Source organism: Ovis aries, chromosome 7, assembly GCF_016772045.2.
Source record: "Ovis aries strain OAR_USU_Benz2616 breed Rambouillet chromosome 7, ARS-UI_Ramb_v3.0, whole genome shotgun sequence".
Lineage (NCBI taxonomy): Eukaryota > Metazoa > Chordata > Mammalia > Artiodactyla > Bovidae > Ovis > Ovis aries.
The window spans coordinates 36,315,923-36,336,930 of NC_056060.1; the positions used below are offsets into that span (position 1 = coordinate 36,315,923).

Sequence of the window (21,008 nt, forward strand, 5' to 3'; positions counted from 1 at the left end):
CAAAAAATTTATGTGACTATTATAAAGTTACATAAAATATAATACTGATTTAATTGGAGTCAGTACTCTAATAAGTTTCTTGAAATTCTAGTCTAAGTCACTACTTAAACAAACACCCAACCCTTATTTTTTTAAATGGGAAGAACTAGGAGTGAACAAAATAGAATATATAGTCCAGAAATTGAAATGAATTTCCTATAAGCATCATGAAGCTGAATTTCACTAAGTGCAAAAATGAAAATACAATTCAAGGAAACATAACAGACTTAAGGTCAATATATTTTCCATCCTTCCCTTAACAAAGATAAATGTAGCATTAAATGACCACAGGTTTGCAAAAATGGGTATATTAAGTAAAAGAATGTATAAAAGCAAAAGTCTAATTGTTATAGAATTGTTAGCTTTTATTTTAAAATACTGTTCTACTTAGCGAGCTTTCTAATCACATTGGAAACTCTTCAATTACTATGCTTCTCAAATAATGACATTTAACTTGACATGGAAATAAAAGCAGGAAAAATCTACATTACATTAAGTCTGACTCAACTATGTTAATTTTAGCTGTCATTTTCACGTAAACTGTTTAATTTCTGAAATCATGTAGCAACAGATGGGTATAATTTTCAACTGCAACAAGCAACACAATAAATTTACAGTAAATACAGCATATCAGAAATGGGTCATTTCCCCTGTGAGTAACACAAAAACCAAGGAGAAAATAAAAGCATATTTAACAGTTACAGAAATTGCAATTTCTAGGAAAACAGAATAGAAAAAAATACTATATTGGCATGGTAGCACTCAGGAGAAAAAGCAAGCTCTTTTATAATTGATGGTTTCTTTCAAGTATAATTTGTCACTTGAGAAATAGTTCAAAGAACACAATGCCAACATCTAAAAACAACATGAATCTGTATTTTTAACCAATATCAGAAAAAAGAAATCCGAAGAATGACTATCAATTTAGGTGTATCAGTGTTAACACATAAGTCAAACATTAGTAATTTTTAATTCGGCTGCTGAGCAACTTTCATTGTATGAGAAAAGCTCTTGATTATAAGTTATAGTATATAATTATCATTTTAAAAAAATTAAAAGGCAAGTTACAATACATTTCAAGTTTACATCTCTGCCACAGAAACTGAAACATTATCTTGTATTTAACATAGAAACCTACATTTGTAATTTAATGTGTCCCATCATAAGACTGGGCTTCCCAGGTGGCGCAGTGGTAAAGAACCTGCCTGCCAATGCAGGAGACACAAGAGATGTGTGTTTGATCCCTGGGTTGGGAAGATCCTCTGGAATAGGAAATGGCAACCTGCTCCAATATTCTTTCCTGGAAGATTTCATGGACAGAGGAGTCTGGTAGGCTACAATCCATAGAGTTGCAAAGAGTCTGACACTATTGAGTGAGTGAGCACACACACACATGGTAAGACCAAGAGCACCAAGCAAACTCATTCTGAGCTCTGGCAGGAAAAGGCCCCCTACCGGTTTGATGTCTCGGTGCAAGAATCCCACAGAATGGATGCTCTCAATAGACTCCAGAATCTGTCTACCCAAGCGAAGAGTAGTGCTAATGGTGAACGTGCCCCGGGACTGGCTACGGCGTAGATCTGCCAGATTCCGACCCTGTGGAAACCAAATAAACGCTTTCAAGTGTGCTACTGAAAGCATGGGAGAAGAGCAGAGAATTATTCGTTTACCATTAAAAGATGTTTTGACTGAAATAGCAAGGATTTTATCTGAATCATTATCCTCTCACTCGAGAAGAATTCTCTTAAGATAATGTATAAACATTTCAGACAAATTTAAGAATAACCAAAGTTTTTTAAGTTGTTTCTTTTTAAAAAAATTTTTTTAAAACGAAGGACTCTTTAAATTCAATAGTACTTCACAGTTTGCAAGTTTCACACACATGATTTCATATAATGCCATAAAAACACTTCAAAAATCTCCTATCCCTATACTGCCCCATCTCCTGCTTCCCTCTCCCCACTGTGAACCCGCTTCTTTTTTGTTTTCCTCACTAGTTTGTTATAATTTTTAGGTTTCACATAAAAGTTATATCATATAGTATTTGTCTTTATCTTTTCTGTGTCTATAACATATTATGTTCCTGAGTCGTCATGTTTCCCTTTGTCACTGATGTCATAACAAAATGTAGTCTTGATTACATAAAAAAGATAAACATACACAGGGCAGTAGTTCCTCATTACTGCCTAACATATATTCCTATACAAACTACTTAACTTTTCTATGTCACAGCTTCCTTATAAAATGGGGACAATAATACTTACCTTATACTGTTTTATAAGGCTTAAACAAGATCCATGTAGTGTCTGGCACACAGTAGGTACTCAATAAGTGCTAATTACTAGTATAAATAAAAAGCTATGAAACACTCAATCACAGCAGTAGATAAAAACAAGGAATTTATCTAGTCTGTGCCAGATATATTACATTCATGACGGTATTTAGTCCTTAGCACCCTAAACAGAAGTTGTTACACCAATTTTTCAGATGAGGATACTAAGGCTCAGAGAGTTGAAATAATGTCAACCTGTTAAGATAAAGCTGTTCTTCAAATCTAAGTCTGTTTAACTGGAAAGTGTTCTTTTTCCATTTTACAGTACTGATCTACCCAGAAGACTCCTTATTGAGTAGGTAACAAATTAGCATTCTGATTGAGAGCAGGCTATGATGTTGCAGTTCCACCTGTAGCATTTATATGAAGAATTTATATTCATAGTAATATGGAATTAATATTATTAAATAAAAAAGGAAACTCATTTCTCCCTAAATAATGCTGTAAATTTAACATGATCCAGTAACTATATAAGAGGATTTTATTATTAAAAGTTTTAAACATACTCAAAAGGAAAGAAAGTAATATAATGAACTCTCACATACCTATCCATCACTCAGAATTAATAATTATCAATTATTGGCCAATCTTTTTTCATCTGTTATCCACCCCTCCTCTCCCCATATGTAACATACAATGTCTCCTTTCCTACACACATATACTGGATAACTCTCATGTAAATTTTAACCATAATTTCATCTACATATATTAGGCAAAGAAATGAAAATATATAATAAAATCAAAGAAATTATATGCCAGTTCTATCACAAAAAATTTGAAACTGAAAATATCAATATGAGCCATGATATATTTTTTCTTTTAAAAAAATTTATATACCCTGAACCTATCCACTTGAAAAGAATTTGAAACAATGACCAACCCAATTGCAGGGACCCACAGCATCTAGATTCTGGTCTCTAAATACCATTTCTCATTAGGAGGAATCAGAAAGTAAACTGTGTAAAGTTGCTCAGTTGTGTCTGACTCTGTGAGACCCCATGGACTGTAGCCTGCCAGGCTCCTTTGCCCGTGAAATTTTCCAGGCAATGATAGTGGAGTGGGTTGCCATTTCCTCCTCCAGGGTCAGAAAGTAAGGATGTTATCAAAGCTCCCTACTGGGAGCCAATTCATTTTTCTGAAAACTTGAAATTAAATAATCAAATATTAGTCCTGCCTTTCTGTGTGAAATGTACCTAAGGATAACCTAATAATTGATGGAATGCTTTTAAAAGAATTCCAGTAATAAAGAGGAATTGTAAAATTATAACTGTACATTTGCAACCCCACTGAAGTAAAGAATTTTGGCAGTGATTACTAACAGGTTGATAAAACCTAAGAGAAAAATCAGTGGCTCAGACGGTAAAGAATCTGCCTGCAATGTGGCAGACCTGGGTTAGATCCCTGAGTTGGAATGATCCCCTGGAAGAGGGCATGACAATCCACTCCAGCATGGCAACCCACTCCAGTATTCTTGCCTGGAGAATTCCTATGGACTGAGGAGCCTGGGGGGCTATAGTCCATGGGGTCACAAAGAGTTGGACATGACTGAGTGACTCAGCACACACACAAGAAAAATTATGGGAACTTTAAAATGGATGGAGAGGCTGATAGCCTCAGAATCTCACTGATTCCATCTTAACACAACTAAAAGAGACAAGCAGACACACTGTCTGCTGATATAATATAAATAGGAAGCACACAACCCATCTCTGAAGTATTCTAGCAAAATAAAACTGGAATCTGATCTAATCACAAATTTATAGACAATACAGGGGACAGAAGGATATGTTAAGTATTACCACATGGAGACAATTAGCAAAATCCAGAGCATGGAAACTTCTGCATAACAATTTTTAAAATCAATGACAATACAAACAACAACAACAACAAAAACTTAAGGAAAAAAATGAGAGGGAACTTTTAAAAAGAGGCTTAAGAGGGACTTTCCTGGTAGTCCAGTGGCTAAGACTCCAAGCTCTCAAAGCAGGGGGCCCAGGTTCAATCCCTAGTCTCCCTGGTTAGGGAACTAGATTGCACGTGCCACAACTAAGATCCTGCATGCCACAACTAAGATCCTGCATAAAAATTCCTCATGCCACAATGATGATCAAAGCATTCACAACTAAGACCTGGCACAGCCAAATAAATAAATATTAAAAAAAATAAAAATAGGGGCTTGCCTGGTGGTCTCATGGTTAAGAATCCACCTGCAATTTCAGGGGACACAGGTTTGATCCCTGGTCTGGGAAAATTCCACATGCTGCAGAGCAACTAAGCCAGTGTGCCACAACTACTGAGCCCACATGCTGCAACTACTGGCGCTCACACTCCTAGAGCCCATGCTCAGCAACAAGAGAAGCTATTGCCAGGAGAAGCCTGTGCACAGCAAGGAAGAGTAGCCCTGGCTTGCTGCAATTAGAAAAACCCTGCCTGCAGTAACAAAGACCCAGCATGGGCAAAAATAAATACATACATACATACATAAATCTTTTAAAATTTTTGTTTAAAAAAAAAATAAGAGGCTTAAGATGTACATATCCACCAAATACAATGTGTAAACCCTGACTGGAACCAGGTTCAAGTAAAACAAATATAAAAATAAGTTAGAGACACAACCAAGAAAATGTGAAGACTGACTTGAAAAGATATTATTGTGTATTATGGTTACTAGTGGAAAAAAAAGAATTCTTGACTATATATTGATATATTTATGATAAAATATGACTTCAATTTGCTTTGAAATCATCTGAGGAAGGAGAAGAAAGGTAGAATACAACTCTAGTTTCACTTATATTTAATTTTTTCCACAATAATAAAAAGCTTAAAAATATATGGCAGCCCTGATGTTAGGCAATCTAGATCTATATCTATTCTGGTTACAGGATTCAAAACATTTTTTGCCCTTTCCTAGGTGATATGCTTGGGAGAAGGCAGTGGCACCCCACTCCAGTACTCTTGCCTGGAAAATCCCATGGCCGGAGGAGCCTGGTGGGCTGCAGTCCATGGGGTCGCTAAGAGTCGGACACGACTGAGCGACTTCACTTTCACTTTTCACTTTCATGCACTGGAGAAGGAAATGGCAACCCACTCCAGTGTTCTTGCCTGGAGAATCCCAGGGACAGGGGAGCCTGGTGGGCTGCTGTCTATGGGGTCGCATAGAGTTGGACATGACTGAAGCGACTTAGCAGCAGCAGCAGGTGATATGCTTATCACAAAATACCATCCTTTGGCTATACTAAGGATGATCACATAAAGCCTCAATGGTGACAGGATAGCAAATGAGACCTGGCCACAGTCTTCCTAGTAGATATGAGAAAATAAACGTGTATGATTGCTTGAACCCTATTAGATTTCAGACCCATTTTCATGGTAAATAGCTAGAATTTCTATAGGAGAAATAGGATTATTCCTTAAAAATTTAAAGGCAGATACTATTTAACTGAATCACCAGGAGGCAAAAGACTAAAGTGAGCTTAAGAACAATGAGGGTTTTTAGAAGAAATCAGAAATGTCCGTGAGAAACTGGGTCTGAGCATATAAATTTTATCAAAATATATGGGGAAACCCTAGCAGTCAACTTTAATATGTCAAACAAGAGAAAGAACCCTCAAACAGTTATACCAGCTTTAGTCTTATGTCAAATCAAGTCAAACTTGTAGAGGTGGAAGGTTAATGGTGGGGTTTTTAATGATGGGGAAAAAAACCCCAAAACAGCATGCAAGTCAAAACAAAGCATTCTTAGATAAGTCCACAGAAGCTTGCCAAAGGTCAAAGGAGCCATCACTGCTTGATATACACCATCCTCCTTAGTTTTCCATACATGCAGCTTTCTCATTTCCAGAAGTGAGATTAAGGTGAATGTAAATCAAATAAAAAAGACTATATGCTAGGACTGAGAGAGACTCTGCAGACTTAAAAAGCATCTCCACATCCTCCAGTCAGTAGTAACCTATACACAAAAATAAAGAGTTTTCTCTTATTGTGCCAAGAATATTGGCCCAAGGCCTCCATCGAATAAGTCCTAACACCCATCAAGTTAGTCAGTCCCAGGAAAACCTCAAGCCTCCTTGAGCTAAAGTCTCTTCATTTGCAAAATGGGGGTAAAACCTGCCCTATCGTCTTCAGGGGAAATGACAAGGATCAAGTAAGATGCATAATAAATCCAGAAGAAAAAAAAACTATAAAATAGCATACAAAAGTTATATTATTATTACAGGCCAAAATGAGAGACAGCAAGGTCCATATTAATGACCTAAAAAGATACAGGGATTCTGCCTCAAGTAAAAAAACTATGCTGGCTCGAGTAGTGAATCACATGACTCTGAGACATCAAGACAACAGTCTGCAGGAAATTAATGTCTATAGATGTAAATCACATGTTGAAGGATAGCTGAGGGAAACAAGAGAAGCCCTAACAAGAAGAGGAAGAATTTAGGTGAGGATCTAGGTCTCTGAAATCACTACTAAGCAGTTAAGTTGAAAAAATAAACAAACAAAAGAACCAAATGCCTAAAACAAACTTTGCTAAAGATGAAGGGAAACCCTGAGAACTCTTAAGTTCTCTTAAGTTAGGCAGCAAAGTGAACCATGGCTTTTAAACTTTGATGGTGAGTACTGCGTGTGCGTATGCGTGTGCACGCGCGTGTGTTCATTCAGGGGCAGGGGCAGAGGCAGTGTCAGTGTCAGAGAGAATGGGCTGATTTCCCTCTCTTTGCTGCAGTCATTACTTCAATGCTCCCTTTCTGAATTTCTGTCATCTGCTACCCAACCCAACTCCACTCTCCATCTCAAGGACAGAACACAGCTATGTTAATAGTAAAGAGAAAGAACAATGGCATTTCTCTCCATCTCATTTTAAAATTTTCAAACACTCAAGGTTGATATTTGTGAAAATGGGAACCTAAAGTCCTTAACATAATAAATGGTGGAGAAGGAAGGGACAGGAACACTCATTATATCTGGTAATCCATGTGGGGATAAAAAATTTGGCAATGATGACAATCAACGAAGATGTGCATCAGAGAAAATAGTTGATAAAGACAACTTCCATCTTTGGAAAAATCCATTATCACCAGGTCTGTTTAAATATATACCATCCGTAGAGTATAAAACATTCTGCAATGATACCAAGAATGTTGTTAATTTTATTCACATCTACTGTAATTAGGTACTTTGATCAAAACTGGTCAATTTTAAGACACATTTTCAAAGTAACCTACCTGCAACTGCATGACCACGTAGTTGAATCGATCATTCCTCCCACAACCAATAAATCTACAAACATGGTCTTTCCCTGGATAAAAAGAAAGAAAGAAAGATACAAGACAGTAGAAAAGGTTATACTATAGTTTCTCTTCTTAAAAATTAATAATTTATTTTTCTGTATGGTATTTTAATGATTGAATATAAAAACCTCTTAAGAATCTTAACGATAGGAAATTAGTATTATGCAAAATTTCTACCCACCTCTCTTCATATCCTACACTGCTCTTTATGTAGTAAAGTAAGTGTTTACTAAATGAATAAACGAATGAGGGGACTAGTGAATGATAATTTATTTAGGAAGGAAACAATTAAGAGGTCATTTCAAATCAACTTGCTCATACATGATACATATAAAAGAAAGAAGAGCTATAAACAAGAACTGTGTTAGGAATATATATCCTGGATTTTAGATATGGCCTGCCATTCACCGTTATAGACTCAGTGAATCACTTCATCTTTCTAGGCCCCATTGATATGGATTTGCTTAGTGGTTTTCAACCCGAGTTTCACATGTGAAATCCAAGGAGGTGCTAGTGGCTGGGGTCCAGAGCAAAGCAGAGGTGGAGCAGAGAGAGACTAGGCTTCTGCATCTGATTCAGCAACAGCAAACAAGGGTCCTAAGAGAGGATCAGGTCTGGTGGTTCCAGGACCAGAAGAGGGAATCTGGCTGGAGAACAGTGAATGAAGGGAGGGATGGGATAACAGAATGAGATAATACTGGAGAAATAGGCAGGTACCAGATCCTGGAGGATCCTGGACTCCATAATAGGGAATGTGAACCACATGTAGGTCAGTGTTTTCTAACCCTAGCTGCTTATTAGAATTATCTGGGGAACTTTTTGAAAATTCCTAAACTTTTTTACTGAATCAGAATCTATGGGGGAAAGATACAGGATATGAGCTTTCAAAAGTTCTCTGATCCAAAAGCAGACAGGCCATGGACGTTTTTGAAACACCCATGTATTTGAAAACTACTGCTGAGTAGTGTGAGAAGTATCTAAAAGATTTTAACATAAAGAAAAACACTTAAAACATTCCATTTTAGAACATCGCCATGGTAGCAATGAGGAAGACAGACTACAGAGAGGTCAATTATGGAGGCAGAATGGTCATTCTGGGGACAGTTACAATATCCCAAGAGAGAACAGGGCTTGAACCTTTTTTTAATCTAATGTATTACAGTAGATATAGAAAAAAGAAACAGGATAAATCTGAGAGATGCTATAGTTACTGACTAGAAATGGGCACAATTAAATGGGCACAATTCTCTTGTTTTGTACTGAAACAAGAGAATAGAGTAAGTTGTATAGATTTTAAGGGATATCAGAATGTTGAGTTTGAAGACAACCAGGTGAATTCAGCAGACAACTGTAATTTCAAGCCTGAGACAAAAAACTGAGCTCCAGAAATTTACTGGGGAATGACTGGTTCATAGAAGGCAGATGGAACTACAAACATAAATGGAAGATTTCCAAGTTGAAAGAATAAAGAATGAGAAGACAAGAAACCTAAGAACAGAATTCTAGAAAATGAACCATCTGAAAAGCATGAATAGAAATAAAACAGCCCGTGAAGGAAACAGAGTAATAGCCTGAATCGTAGGAGAAAACTATGAGAGATAAAGGTCATAGAATTCAAAGGTAGAAGTGGCCAGAGGCTGAGAAGTGCTCAGTAATATAAACAATTAGGAAGTTACTGGTGAGTGGAAGGGGCAGAAGCCAGTCCATAATGGGTTAAAGAATAAATGGAACATGAGACAATGAGGGCAATCTTTGAAGAAGCGTCCCAAAAAGTGAGGAAGTCACAGACCAAGAGCCAGAAGGACAGACTTTAATAGACAGATGAGAAATATATCCCAACATTCAAAAAGAATTAGTCCACTAATTTAAAATATAAACACAATCCAGGTTTAATTTAGTTGATGAGTCCACACTTCTGTTTTGCATCTGGGTTATCACACTGTTCTCTCATTCTCTGTGCTTCTGTTCAAAGGGGTCATAACAAGCAAGAAAAAGTACAATTGGAACAATAATTCACGATGTGTACAATGTATGTATATCACTTTACATATGTTTGCAAAACTAAGTCATCTAATAAACTGTAGTAAGAGTGAAAGGACAAAATGACTGTCAGCTGGCAACTTACTCTTTTCTAGCTTCAAAGAAACAAAGAATCGTTTTAAAGTATTTCTTACTATTCACTCCTCAAGACTCCAACTTCTTATTAAGATAACAATTAAATGCAGTATCTCTATTACAAAGGCATTTAAGTCATCTAATAACAAAAGGTCGTACTAAATTTAACTCCTCTTGGAATGCTCTTCCTAAAATAAGTAATACAAAATACTATTTATCTCTTGATATTAAAACCACCCTACTTTTAAAAAGATAAAAATCAAATAAACTAGACCTTTATTGGGTAACCAAAATACAAAGTCAGTAGCAAATTTTCTAGGATTCCCCAGTACATCTTCACTGCATTAGGTAAGAGCATAATGAATTCTTATCTCATACTTTATAACATAGTGTACCCACTGCTCTTATATTTTAGATATATGCAATCAATGAAACTACTTATTAAAGTTAGTTCATTAAATATGTACCAATTTTTGGAAGCATGGAGAAACTAGAATTTAATTGAAACAGTAACTCTTCACCACCACTTATAGCAGTTCTTCAAATAACATTATAATAACTAGTACAAACTGAAGTATCATTCCATGACTACAGGGGCCCTATCTATGTTGTTCTGTTAGTACCCCACAGTACCTGGCAAAGAGTGAAACACCTGATATTTGTGAATGAACAAACTAATGGAAATAATAACTATAATGACAATAATATTAATAAAAATAAAGCATGCATAATATGAAGTATACTGTGCTAGGCATTATATTAAGTGTTTTATATGTACCTAATCCTCACAACTTAAAAGGCATAAGTATTATTATTTTCTCTATTTTTCCAATTTGAAAATGGAGGCTTGGTGAGGTTAACTACTGTGTCTAAGACCCCATAGCTGGAAGACGATGAAGCAGTTTGGTCCCAGAGTTTTTGTTCTTATCCATTATGCCAGGAATAACTGAAACAGATTTTAAGGTCAAGTAACACCTGGTAAATAAATATTAAAACTAAGCAGTAAATAAAGATTGTGACAAAATATGGGTTTCCCTCATAGCTCAGTCAGTAAAGAATCTGCCTGCAAAGCAGGAGATCTGGGTTTGATTCCTGGGTTGGGAAGATCCCCTGGAGAAGGAAATGGAAATTCACTCCAGAATTCTTGCCTGGAAAATCCCATGGACAAAGTAGCCTGGCGGGCTACAGTCCATGGGGTCGCATGAGTCAGACCAACCTAGCGACTAAACCACCACCACGATAAAATACAGACAAGGAGATCCACTATGTGCCAAGTACTAAAGCAAGCACTAGGAATACAAGATAAATTAAATACGATCCATGCCCTCAAGGAATTCACAGCCTGGATATATAAACAAAAAATTACAATATGTATTAGTATGATGAGCTCTGCATTATAGACAAATTGCTGTGGATACACAGAAGATGTGAAAATTTTATGAGGCTATTCTAGAACTAAATCATTAGATTTTAAATAATTAATAAAGTTAACAGACTAGAGGGCTAGATAAGAGGCTGAGGTGGGGGGCATGCTGAGATAAGAAAAGCACACTAAAGTCTTGTATGCCACATAAAGGAATTTAGATCTGACACACAATGGGTGGCAGCTGGGGGTGGGGAGAGGTAGTTCAAATGTTTTCAAGCATGAGAGCTACATAATTTGGCCTGTGTTTTAGAAACGTAATGCTATTCATCATTAGATGCTGATTTATGGAAGAGCTGAAGGCAGAGAGATCAATTAGGAGGTTACCACAACAGATGAGGTAAAAGATAAGGTAGGTTCAAATTAAAGCACTGAGTGAGAATTTAAAGAGGAAGGATTTCCAATTAAGCTTTAAGAAACAGAATAGACAGATTATACAAGAGAAGAAAGTGAATGAAGCCTTTTAAGTTAAGTGGACAAAGTAAACTGTATTAATATAAACCAAGACAAAAGTATGAGAGAGGATAATGATTTCTGGTTGGGGATTTTGCACTGATTTATCTATAGAACATGGAAGTTGTGTTAGGAATTTAGCAGTACAGTTTAACAGAGGTCAGCCATGTAAGGCCTCCCAGTGGCTCAGTGGTAAAGAATCTGCCTGCCAATGCAAGCAGACACAGGTTTGATCTCTGGGTTGGGAAGGTTCCCTGGAGAAAGAAATGGCTACCCACTCCAGTATTCTTGCCTGGAGAATCCCATGGACAGAGGCACCAGGTGGGCTGCAGTCCATAGGGTCGCAAAGAGTCCGACACAACTGAGCACAGACACACATCTATGCAAAGTAATAGACCTATGTGTTGTCAGTGTGGCAGGAGTTGACTGCCCAGAGAAGATGGACAGTTTGAGAGAGGGACACCAGCACGTCAGGGAAAGAAGAAGGAACTAGTGGAGAAGGCTGAGAAGGAAATCTGTTCAGATTTTCCATTTCTTCATGAGTCAGTTTCAACAGTGCAGGTTTTTCTAGGGATTTGTCCATTTCATGTAAATAATTTGTCATGTAGTCCATAGTATTCCCTTATTATAATTCTTTTAAAATTCCTGTAATGTCTGTAGAAATGTCCCCTCTTCCACTCCTGATTTTAGTAATTTCAGTGTTTTTGCTTTTTTTCCTCCCTTTGTCTGTCTAGCAAAGGCTTGTCAATTTGTTCATTTTTTAAATAAAAGAACTAATTTCTGACTTTGTGGAATCTCCCCCATTGTTTTTCTGGTCTCTCTTTTATTAAATTCCACTGTAATCTTTCTTATTTCCTTCCTTCTGCTTGCTTAAGGTTTAATTTGCTCTTTTTCTAGTGTCATAAGGTAGAAGGTTAGGCTTTTTACTGAAAATCTTTCTGGTTTCATGATGTAAGTGTTCACTGCTATAAATTTCTTTCTAAGTACTATTCAAGATGTACCTCATAACTTTAGGTATCTTGTGATGATGAAGTTTTAACTAAGCAATTGGTAGAACCAGTTTTGAATCTCAGAAGGTAGGGTCATTAATGCCATATATTATGCAGGACAACCTATTATTTTTCTTTGAAGGAGACACAATACTGCTGGAAAGAAAAAAAGCATTAAGTCAAATTTCAACTCTGCCACTTAATAATTATGGGACTTTGATCAAATCTTGGTTTCCTCAACAGAGCTACTGAAAAAAGTTAAATGAGATAATATATTTATAAAGCATTTTCTTGATTAACTATTCAGTGTTCATTCCTCCCTGCTAACAGCACCCAAATTTCCCTTTGGAAATGATCTTCCTCTGTCTCAATTGATTTGATTTACTCAGGCAAGGTGGGACATTAATTGCTCTAAGCCAAACAGAATAATCTAGAAATTGAGATCAAGTTCAGCTGGTAAAGAATCCACCTGCAATGTGGGAGACCTAGGTTCAATCCCTGGGTTGGGAAGATCCTCTGGAGAAGGGAACGGCTCCCATTTCAGTATTCTAGCCTGGAGAATTCCATGCACGGTGTAGTCCACGGGGTCACAAAGAGTCGGACATGACTGAGCAACTTGCACTTTCACTTCACTTGATGATGGAAAGAAAACTAGATATTCAAGACTGAAGACAATCAATGCATGATATTACTCTGATAAGTATAATTATTTCTGGGATGTTATAATCAGAGCAAAACTCAATACCTTCATATAATTACAAGAAGAGATATTATATTTGAATATAGGCCCCTTCCAGTTGCTATGGGCAATCGTCTCTCAACTGTGAAAGAAACCAACATGAGGATAAAGTTCACAATATGGAAGAGAAAACTGCAGGGAAAAAGAGTGTCAGATGGACAGTCATATGCAAAGGAATGAAAAGCAGACTCAATCTTACACCATATACAAAAATCAACTATCAAAAATCAACAATCCATCAAAATGGATTAAATACTTGACCATAAGACTTGAAACCACAAAACTCATAGAACAGATCACAAGGGGTAAGTTGCTTGACATCAGCCTTGGAGATGACTTTTTTGGACTTGACAACAAGGGCAAAGATGGCAAATGCAAAAATAAACAAGTGGGATTACATTAAATCAAAATGTTTCTGCACAGCAAAGGAAACCACTAAAATATAACTACATCATATATCACCTCTGAATCTTTCAGCTTGGCATGGAAGAAAACTGAATGTGCTCAAGACTGCTTGATTAAATATTAACTTTTTCACCTGCCAGGTAGTTATTTAATCTCTACAAGCCACATGAAGAGTAACAACAGCACTTATGTCAAAGAGTTATTGCACAAGTGGAATCAGCTAAATAAGGTATTTCTAATACTTAATATACTGCCTGGTACAGAATAAATACTCAATATATGCTCCCTATTACTATCACTAAAGCTTAGTAATTTTGACCACTAATTTTGGAAGGAGATATATATAAACTCAAATCTTGGCTCTACTGACCAGGCTCACCTAGCATGTGCCTCTCTCTGATACCATCTATTCTGTCATATCTGACTGTACTTCAGTGGACCAGGCCAAGCATGTCCTCTAATGTCACTGCCCACACACTAGTCATTAGATAATCTCCCTAAAATAACTGTTTTTATCATCTGCCTACTCAAGAAACCATGAACAATAATGCCTGAAGAGATTAGATTAAAATGGTGAGCCTGGATTTCAAGATTCATTCTACGTTACTTACCAAACCTCATTTCCTTCAGTTTAACATACATTATACACTCTGATGAAGTTTGTTTCTTTTTTTATTCTCCCTCACAAATGTTCTACCTTATTTTTTGTTCACATTATTTCTCTCAATCTCATCTCCTCAAATTAAATGCAACTTTTAAAATCTAAATATCCCTATAGGAGGTAGTATCAGCAAATTAATAACTCAGGATCAGATTTTCAGATATTTAGAAAGTCAGTCACCTAGCCAGGCACTGAGGGGGAAAAAAATAAACAAGAAAATTAAAATAAGAGTGCCCTAGAGATAAACACATAGAGTCTGGTGCACAGATGGAACTAGAGGAAGAAGAGAAGTCAGCAAGTCAGCACTGATCACTAGGAACCATAGCTTGTTGACCACAAGAAAATACAGGATGGAAATACATTAACAAACCAATTTTAACTTTCTGCTTATGTGTCTCCTCTGCTAAAACACAAAAGGAAGTCTGAACATAGAAGCCAGATCTTTACTAGCCACTGAAAACATCACCACTAAGGCTTTCTCTTAATCTTCTCGCTCTTGACTACTCTAACCCTACAGGGAACGCTTGTGGTCTGTCACCAAGCCCTGTGCAAAAGAGAAACAATCAGTGATATCTCCAGCCAAAAAAGACCATAAGTAAACTTAATTTAGACAGGTAATATCTAAAGATATTATAGGGAAGGTAGGACCTCACTAGTTAAACACAAATTTTAACTGTGATATAGAAAGGATGTCTATTTATCTAAGGGAAGTAGTAACTTAACTCTATACTTTTTGTTCTTAAAGGAAGAGATATGCTATATGCTTAATGAAATGCACATAACCTAAAGAATATTTTTGTTCTTACGATTTCAGATGATCATCTACTACTTTTGGTTTCAATTCAAGAGCTTAAAACTTCAGCAGGTGGTGGTGTGGTGGTCTACACCTTAATGTTAATTTTTTTTTTTTTTTTGAGTTACTAGATTTCTTTGGAGTCTTAACGTATTTTAGAAATTTAAAAACTGAACAGATCACAAATGGTGCAGTGGATTAACAATAAAAATAATCTGAAATCTTAAAGGGTAGATGGCATCCAGTTCACTACATCAGATTGTACTTTTCTCCCTACTTCTCAATAAAATTTTTTTTTAATTTTTTAATTGGAGAAAAATTGCTTTACAATGCTGTGTTGGTTTCTACTGTACAACAACACAAATCAGTTATAATTATACGTATATCATCTCGCTTTTGAGTGCCCCTACCTTCCCCCCATCCCAGCCCTCTAGGTCATCACAGAGTACCAGGCTGGGCTCCCTGTGAATCCTAGTGTTAAATATTAATATCATGCAAAAAGTAAGTAATTTTAAATGACTTGCTACTACAGGAAAGTAAATCTATCAAAAGGGGCATCAATCATTTTTCTTTTTAAATAAAAAAGCCATTTAGTAATAAAGTGAAAAGCTGAGCTAAAAGTATCCCTAACCCACTAAATGGGGATGCTCTGGAATTCACAGAACAAATTCCAGGTCAGTTACAAATTAGCAAATAAGGGGATTCTGCAACGCTGGACAATTAGACTCCTAAGAGTACAACAAAATTACCTTCCTTATCCATCTATCATTTACTCCTCATATTTACCCACTCCTCACCAAAAACAAACCAAATCGACCCTAATAATAACTCAGGAAATATCCACACCAATGGGACATAGAAAAATACATGATATAGGTTCTATCCTCAAAGAATTTACAATCTTATTGAAAGCAACAAATGTAAGACCAATATGGGCAGTACAAGATCAAATTATAGCTTATAAAAACAAAGAATAAGCATTACAGAGAAAGCAAGAAATTAGATGAGAATGCATCATAGAGCATGAAGCTTGGCTGAGTTAACTTGACAGTGATACAAAAAGACAGGAGGGTGTCTTCTAAGCCAGGTCCCACAGAAAAATAACTGAGACAAAGTCTAAGGAATAAAGCTCCTACCAGCGTTCAAGAGGATGCCCATCTAATAACCCTTAGGTTCTCGGTAGCTCATCAGGAGCCAAAGGCAAAAGAAGTTTCTAGACTCTTCAGTCCAGACAGTCGTCACAGGGAATTTCATCATTTAAACAAGACTATCCTACCACAATGGCCAACTTAAAACTAGCAGGCTTTTATGGTTCTAATGGAAAAAAAAATGAGCATGATTTCCTCATCCTATTTTTTAAATGTACTAAAGTAAAAGAAAAATATATAAACAAACATATGTGTTTTTTTTTTTTTTTCAGAGTGCGGGGCACTTTTTTTTTTTTTTTTTTTAGTTTTTTTTTAAATTTTAAAATCTTTAATTCTTACATGCGTTCCCAAACATGAACCCCCTCCCACCTCCCTCCCCATAACATCTTTCTGGGTCATCCCCATGCACCAGCCCCAAGCCAAACATATGTTTTAAAAAGGAGAGAAAAGATAAAGAATTAGGAGACCACTACTCCAGGTGGCTCAGTGGTAAAGAATCCACCTGCCAGTGCAGGAGATGTGGGTTCAACCCCTGGGTTGGAAAGATGCCTAGGAGAAGGAAAGAGCAACTCACTCCAGTATTCTTGCCACGAGAACCCCATGAACAGTATGAAACTGCAAAAAGATATGACACCAGAAGATGGGCCACCCAGCTTGGAAGGTGTCTGATATGCTACTGGAGAAGAGCAGAGAGCAATTACTAACAGCTTCAAAAAGAATGAAGCAGCTGGGCCAAAGCAGAAATGACACTCAGCTGCAGACATGTCTAGTGGTGAAACTAAAGTCCAATGCTGTAAAGAGTAACACTGCATAGGAACCTTTAATGTTAGGTCCATGAATCAAGGAAAACTGGATGTAGTCAAGCAGGAGATGGCAAGAATGAACATCGACATCTTGGGAATCAGTGAACTAAGATGGATGGGAATGGGTGAATTTAATTCAGATAACCATTACATCTACTGTGGGTAAGAATCCCTTAGAAGAAATGGAGTAGGCCTCATAGCCAACAAAGAGTCTGAAATGCAGCAGTTGGCCTTGGAGGACAAAATGATGCAGGGCAAAAATGGTTTTGTCAAGAGAACACATTGGTCATAGCAAACAATCTTTTCCAACGGCACAAGAGATGACTCTACACATGGACGTCACAGATGGTCAATATCCAAATCAGACTGATTCTATTCTTTGCAGCCGAAAATGGAGCAGCTCTACAGAATCAGCAAAAATAAGACCTGGGGCTGACTGTGGCTTAGATCATGAACTCCTTATTGCAAAATCCAGGCTTAAATTGAAGAAAGTAGGAAAACCAATAAGCCATTCAGTATGACCTGAATCAAATCCCTTATGATTATACAGTGGAGGTGATAAATAGATTCAAGGGATCAGATCTGTTAGACAAAGTATCTGAAGAACTATGGACAGAGGTTCATAACACTATACAGGAGGCAGTGACCAAAACCATCTCAAAGAAAAAGAAATTCAAGAAGGCAAAGTGGGTTGTCAGAGGAGACTTTGCAAATAGCTGAGGAAAGAAAGAAGAGAAGCAAAAAGCAAGCAAGATATACAATTGAATGCAGAGTTCCAGAGAAGAGCAAGGAGAAATAAGAGGGACTTCTGAACAGTGTGAAGAAATAGAGGAAAACAATAGAATGGGAAAGACAATAGATCTCTTCAAGAAAACTAGAGTTATCAAGGGAACATTTCATGCAAGGATGGACATGATAAAGGACAGAAATGGTAAGGACCTAACAGAGGCAGAAGACATTAAGAAGACATGCCAAGAATACACAGAAGAACTATACAAAAAAGGTCTTAATGACTTGGATAACCATGATGATGTGGTCACTCACCTAGAGTCAGACATCCTGGAGTGTGAAGTCAAGCGGGCCTTAGGAAGCATTACTACAAGCTAGTGGAGGTGATAGAATTTCAGCTGAGCTATTTCAAATCTTAAAAGACGATGCTGTTAAAGTGCTGCACTCAATATGTCAGCAAATATGAAAAACTCAACAGTGGCCACAGGATAGGAAAAGGTCAGTTTTCATTCCAATCCCAAAGAAGGGTAGTGCCAAAAAATGTTCAAATTAATGGATAATTGCACTCATTTCTCATGCTAGTAAGAGACTATGCTTAAAATCCTTCAAGCTAGGCTTCAAAAGTATGTGAACCGAGAACTTTCAGATGTACAAGCTGGGCTTAGAAAAGGCCGAAGAACCAGAGATCAAATTGCCAACAATCACTGGATCATAGAGAAAGGAAGGGAATTCCAGAAAAACATCTACTTCATTGACTACTTGAAAGCCTTTTACTGTGTGGATCACAACAAATTGTGGAAAATTCTTAAAAAGATGGGAATACCAGACCACCATACCTGTCTCCTGAGAAAGCCGTATACAGGCCAAGAAGCAATAGTTAGAACCGAACATGGAACTGACTGCTTCAAAACTGGAAAGGAATAGGACAAAACTGTATATTGTCACCCTGTTTATTTAACTTATATGCAGAGTACATCATGCAAAATTCTGGGCTGGATGAATCACAAGCTGGAATCAAGACTGCTGGGAGAAATATCAACAACCTCAGTTATGCAGATGATACCATTCTAACTACAGAAAGTGAACAGGAATTAAAGAGCCTCTTAAGGGTTAAAGAGGAGAGTGAAAAAGCTGGCTTAAAACTCAACATTCAGAAAACTAAGATCATGGCATCAAGTCCCATCACTTAATGGCAAATAGATGGGGAAGAAGTGGAAGCAGAGACAGATTTCATTTTGGGGGGCTCCAAAATCCCTGCAGACAGTGACTACAAGATACTTGCTCCTTGGAAAGAAAGTGTGAAAGTGAAAGTCGCTCAGTCGTGTCCAACTGTTTGCCATCCCGTGGAGTGGTCCATGGAATTCTCTAGGCCAGAATACTGGAGTGGGTAGCTTTTCCCTTCTCCAGGGGATCTTCCCAACCCAGGGATTGAACCCAGGTCTCCTGCATTACAGGCAGATTCTTTACCAGTTGAGCCATAGGGAAGCCCAAGAATACCAGAGTTGGTAGCCTATCCCTTCTCCAGCAGATCTTCCTGACCCAGGAACTGAAAAAGGGTCTCCTGCATTGCAGGCAGATTCTTTACCAACTGAGCTATCAGCAAAAGATGCTTGCTCCTTGGAAGGAAAGCTATGACAAACCTTGACAACATATTAAAAAGCAGAGACATCACTTTGCCAATTAAGGTCTATATAGTCAAAGCTATGGTTTTTCCAGTAGTCATGTATGGATGTGAGAGTTGGACCATAAAGAAGGCTGAGCATCAAAGACTTCATGCTTTTGAACTGTGGTGCTGGAGAAGATCTTAAGAGTTCCTTGGACAGCAAGGAGATGAAAACCAGTTAATCCTAAAGGAAATCAACCCTGAACATTCACTGGAAGGATTGATGATGAAGCTCTAATACTTTGGTCACCTCATGAGAAGAGCCCACTCATGGGAAAAGATCCTGATGCTGGGAAAGACTGAAGGCAAAAGGAGAAAAGGGTGGCAGAGGATGAGATGTTTAAATAGCATAACCAACTCAATGGACATGAGTTTGAGCAAACTCAGGGAGATAGTGAAGGACAGGGAAGCCTGGCATGCTGCAGTCCATGGGGTCACAAAGAGTCAGATGTGACTTTGCAACTGAAGAAAAACAAAACGGCTAATGATTCTAAGCATCTTTTGCTGAGCTGATTTTCCACTCTATATCCTCTCCCAAGGCCTATTGGATTTTTAATTGGATTATTTTCTTATTGTTGAGTTTTGAAGTTTTTAAATATTCAGAATATAAGTCCTTTGCAGATATGTGATTTGCAAGTATTTTCTCATGGTCTATATAGTCTGTCTTTTCATTCTCTTAATAGTGTCTTCACAAGCAAATTACTTAATTTGATTCAGTCCAATTCATCAGCTTCTTCTTTTCAATCATGATTTTGGTGTCATGTGAAAGAACTTCTTGCCTATAGCCAGCTCACAAAGATTTTCTGTGTTCGCTTCTAAAAACTGTATAGGTTTATATTTCACATTTGGATGTGTGGTGCTTTTCAAGTTCATTTATGAATAATGTGTGTAGTTTAGGTCAAGGTTCACTGTTTTGGTATTTGGATGTCCCACTGCTCTAACACCATTTATCAAAAGTGCTATTATTTTTCCACTTTGCAACTTTGTTAAACATTATTGGCCACATTTCTGTGAGTCTACTGCGGGAATCTATTCCAGTTGGGTGATCTGTATGTCTATTCCTTCACCACAGTCTTGACTGTGGTAACTTTGTACTAAATTTTAAAATCACGTAGCTTGATTTTTCCAACATTTTTCTTTTTTTAAATTGTTTTAGATATTCTAGGTCCTCTGCCTTTCTATAAAAATTCTAAAATCGGTTTCTCTATCATGACAACCAGTGTTGTTATTATTGTTATTGCTTCAAATCTATAAATCAACTTGAGGAAAATTGATGTCTTAAGTATAGCGAATTCTCCAATTCATGAATACAACATGTCTTTCTATTTATTTAAATTCTCTTTTTAAAAAATAAATTAGGAGGGGACATATGTATACCTATAGCTGATTCATGTTGATGTTTGGCAGAAACCAACACAATACTATAAAGCA

General features: G+C 37.0%; 1 protein-coding gene across 3 annotated transcripts in view; it reads right to left on the minus strand.

The window, feature by feature from the left end:
- TTBK2 (tau tubulin kinase 2) overlaps nucleotides 1-21,008 on the minus strand; it is a 131,194-nt gene that overhangs the window by 56,861 nt on the left and 53,325 nt on the right. For all 3 annotated transcript variants that reach the window (XM_004010488.5, XM_042253050.1, XM_012181295.4), the window contains 2 exons: nucleotides 7,591-7,664; nucleotides 1,495-1,635 (listed from right to left, as the gene is read on the minus strand). In XM_004010488.5, the coding sequence (XP_004010537.2) occupies nucleotides 1,495-1,635; nucleotides 7,591-7,664 (215 nt within the window). The remainder of the gene's footprint in view (nucleotides 1-1,494; nucleotides 1,636-7,590; nucleotides 7,665-21,008) is intronic.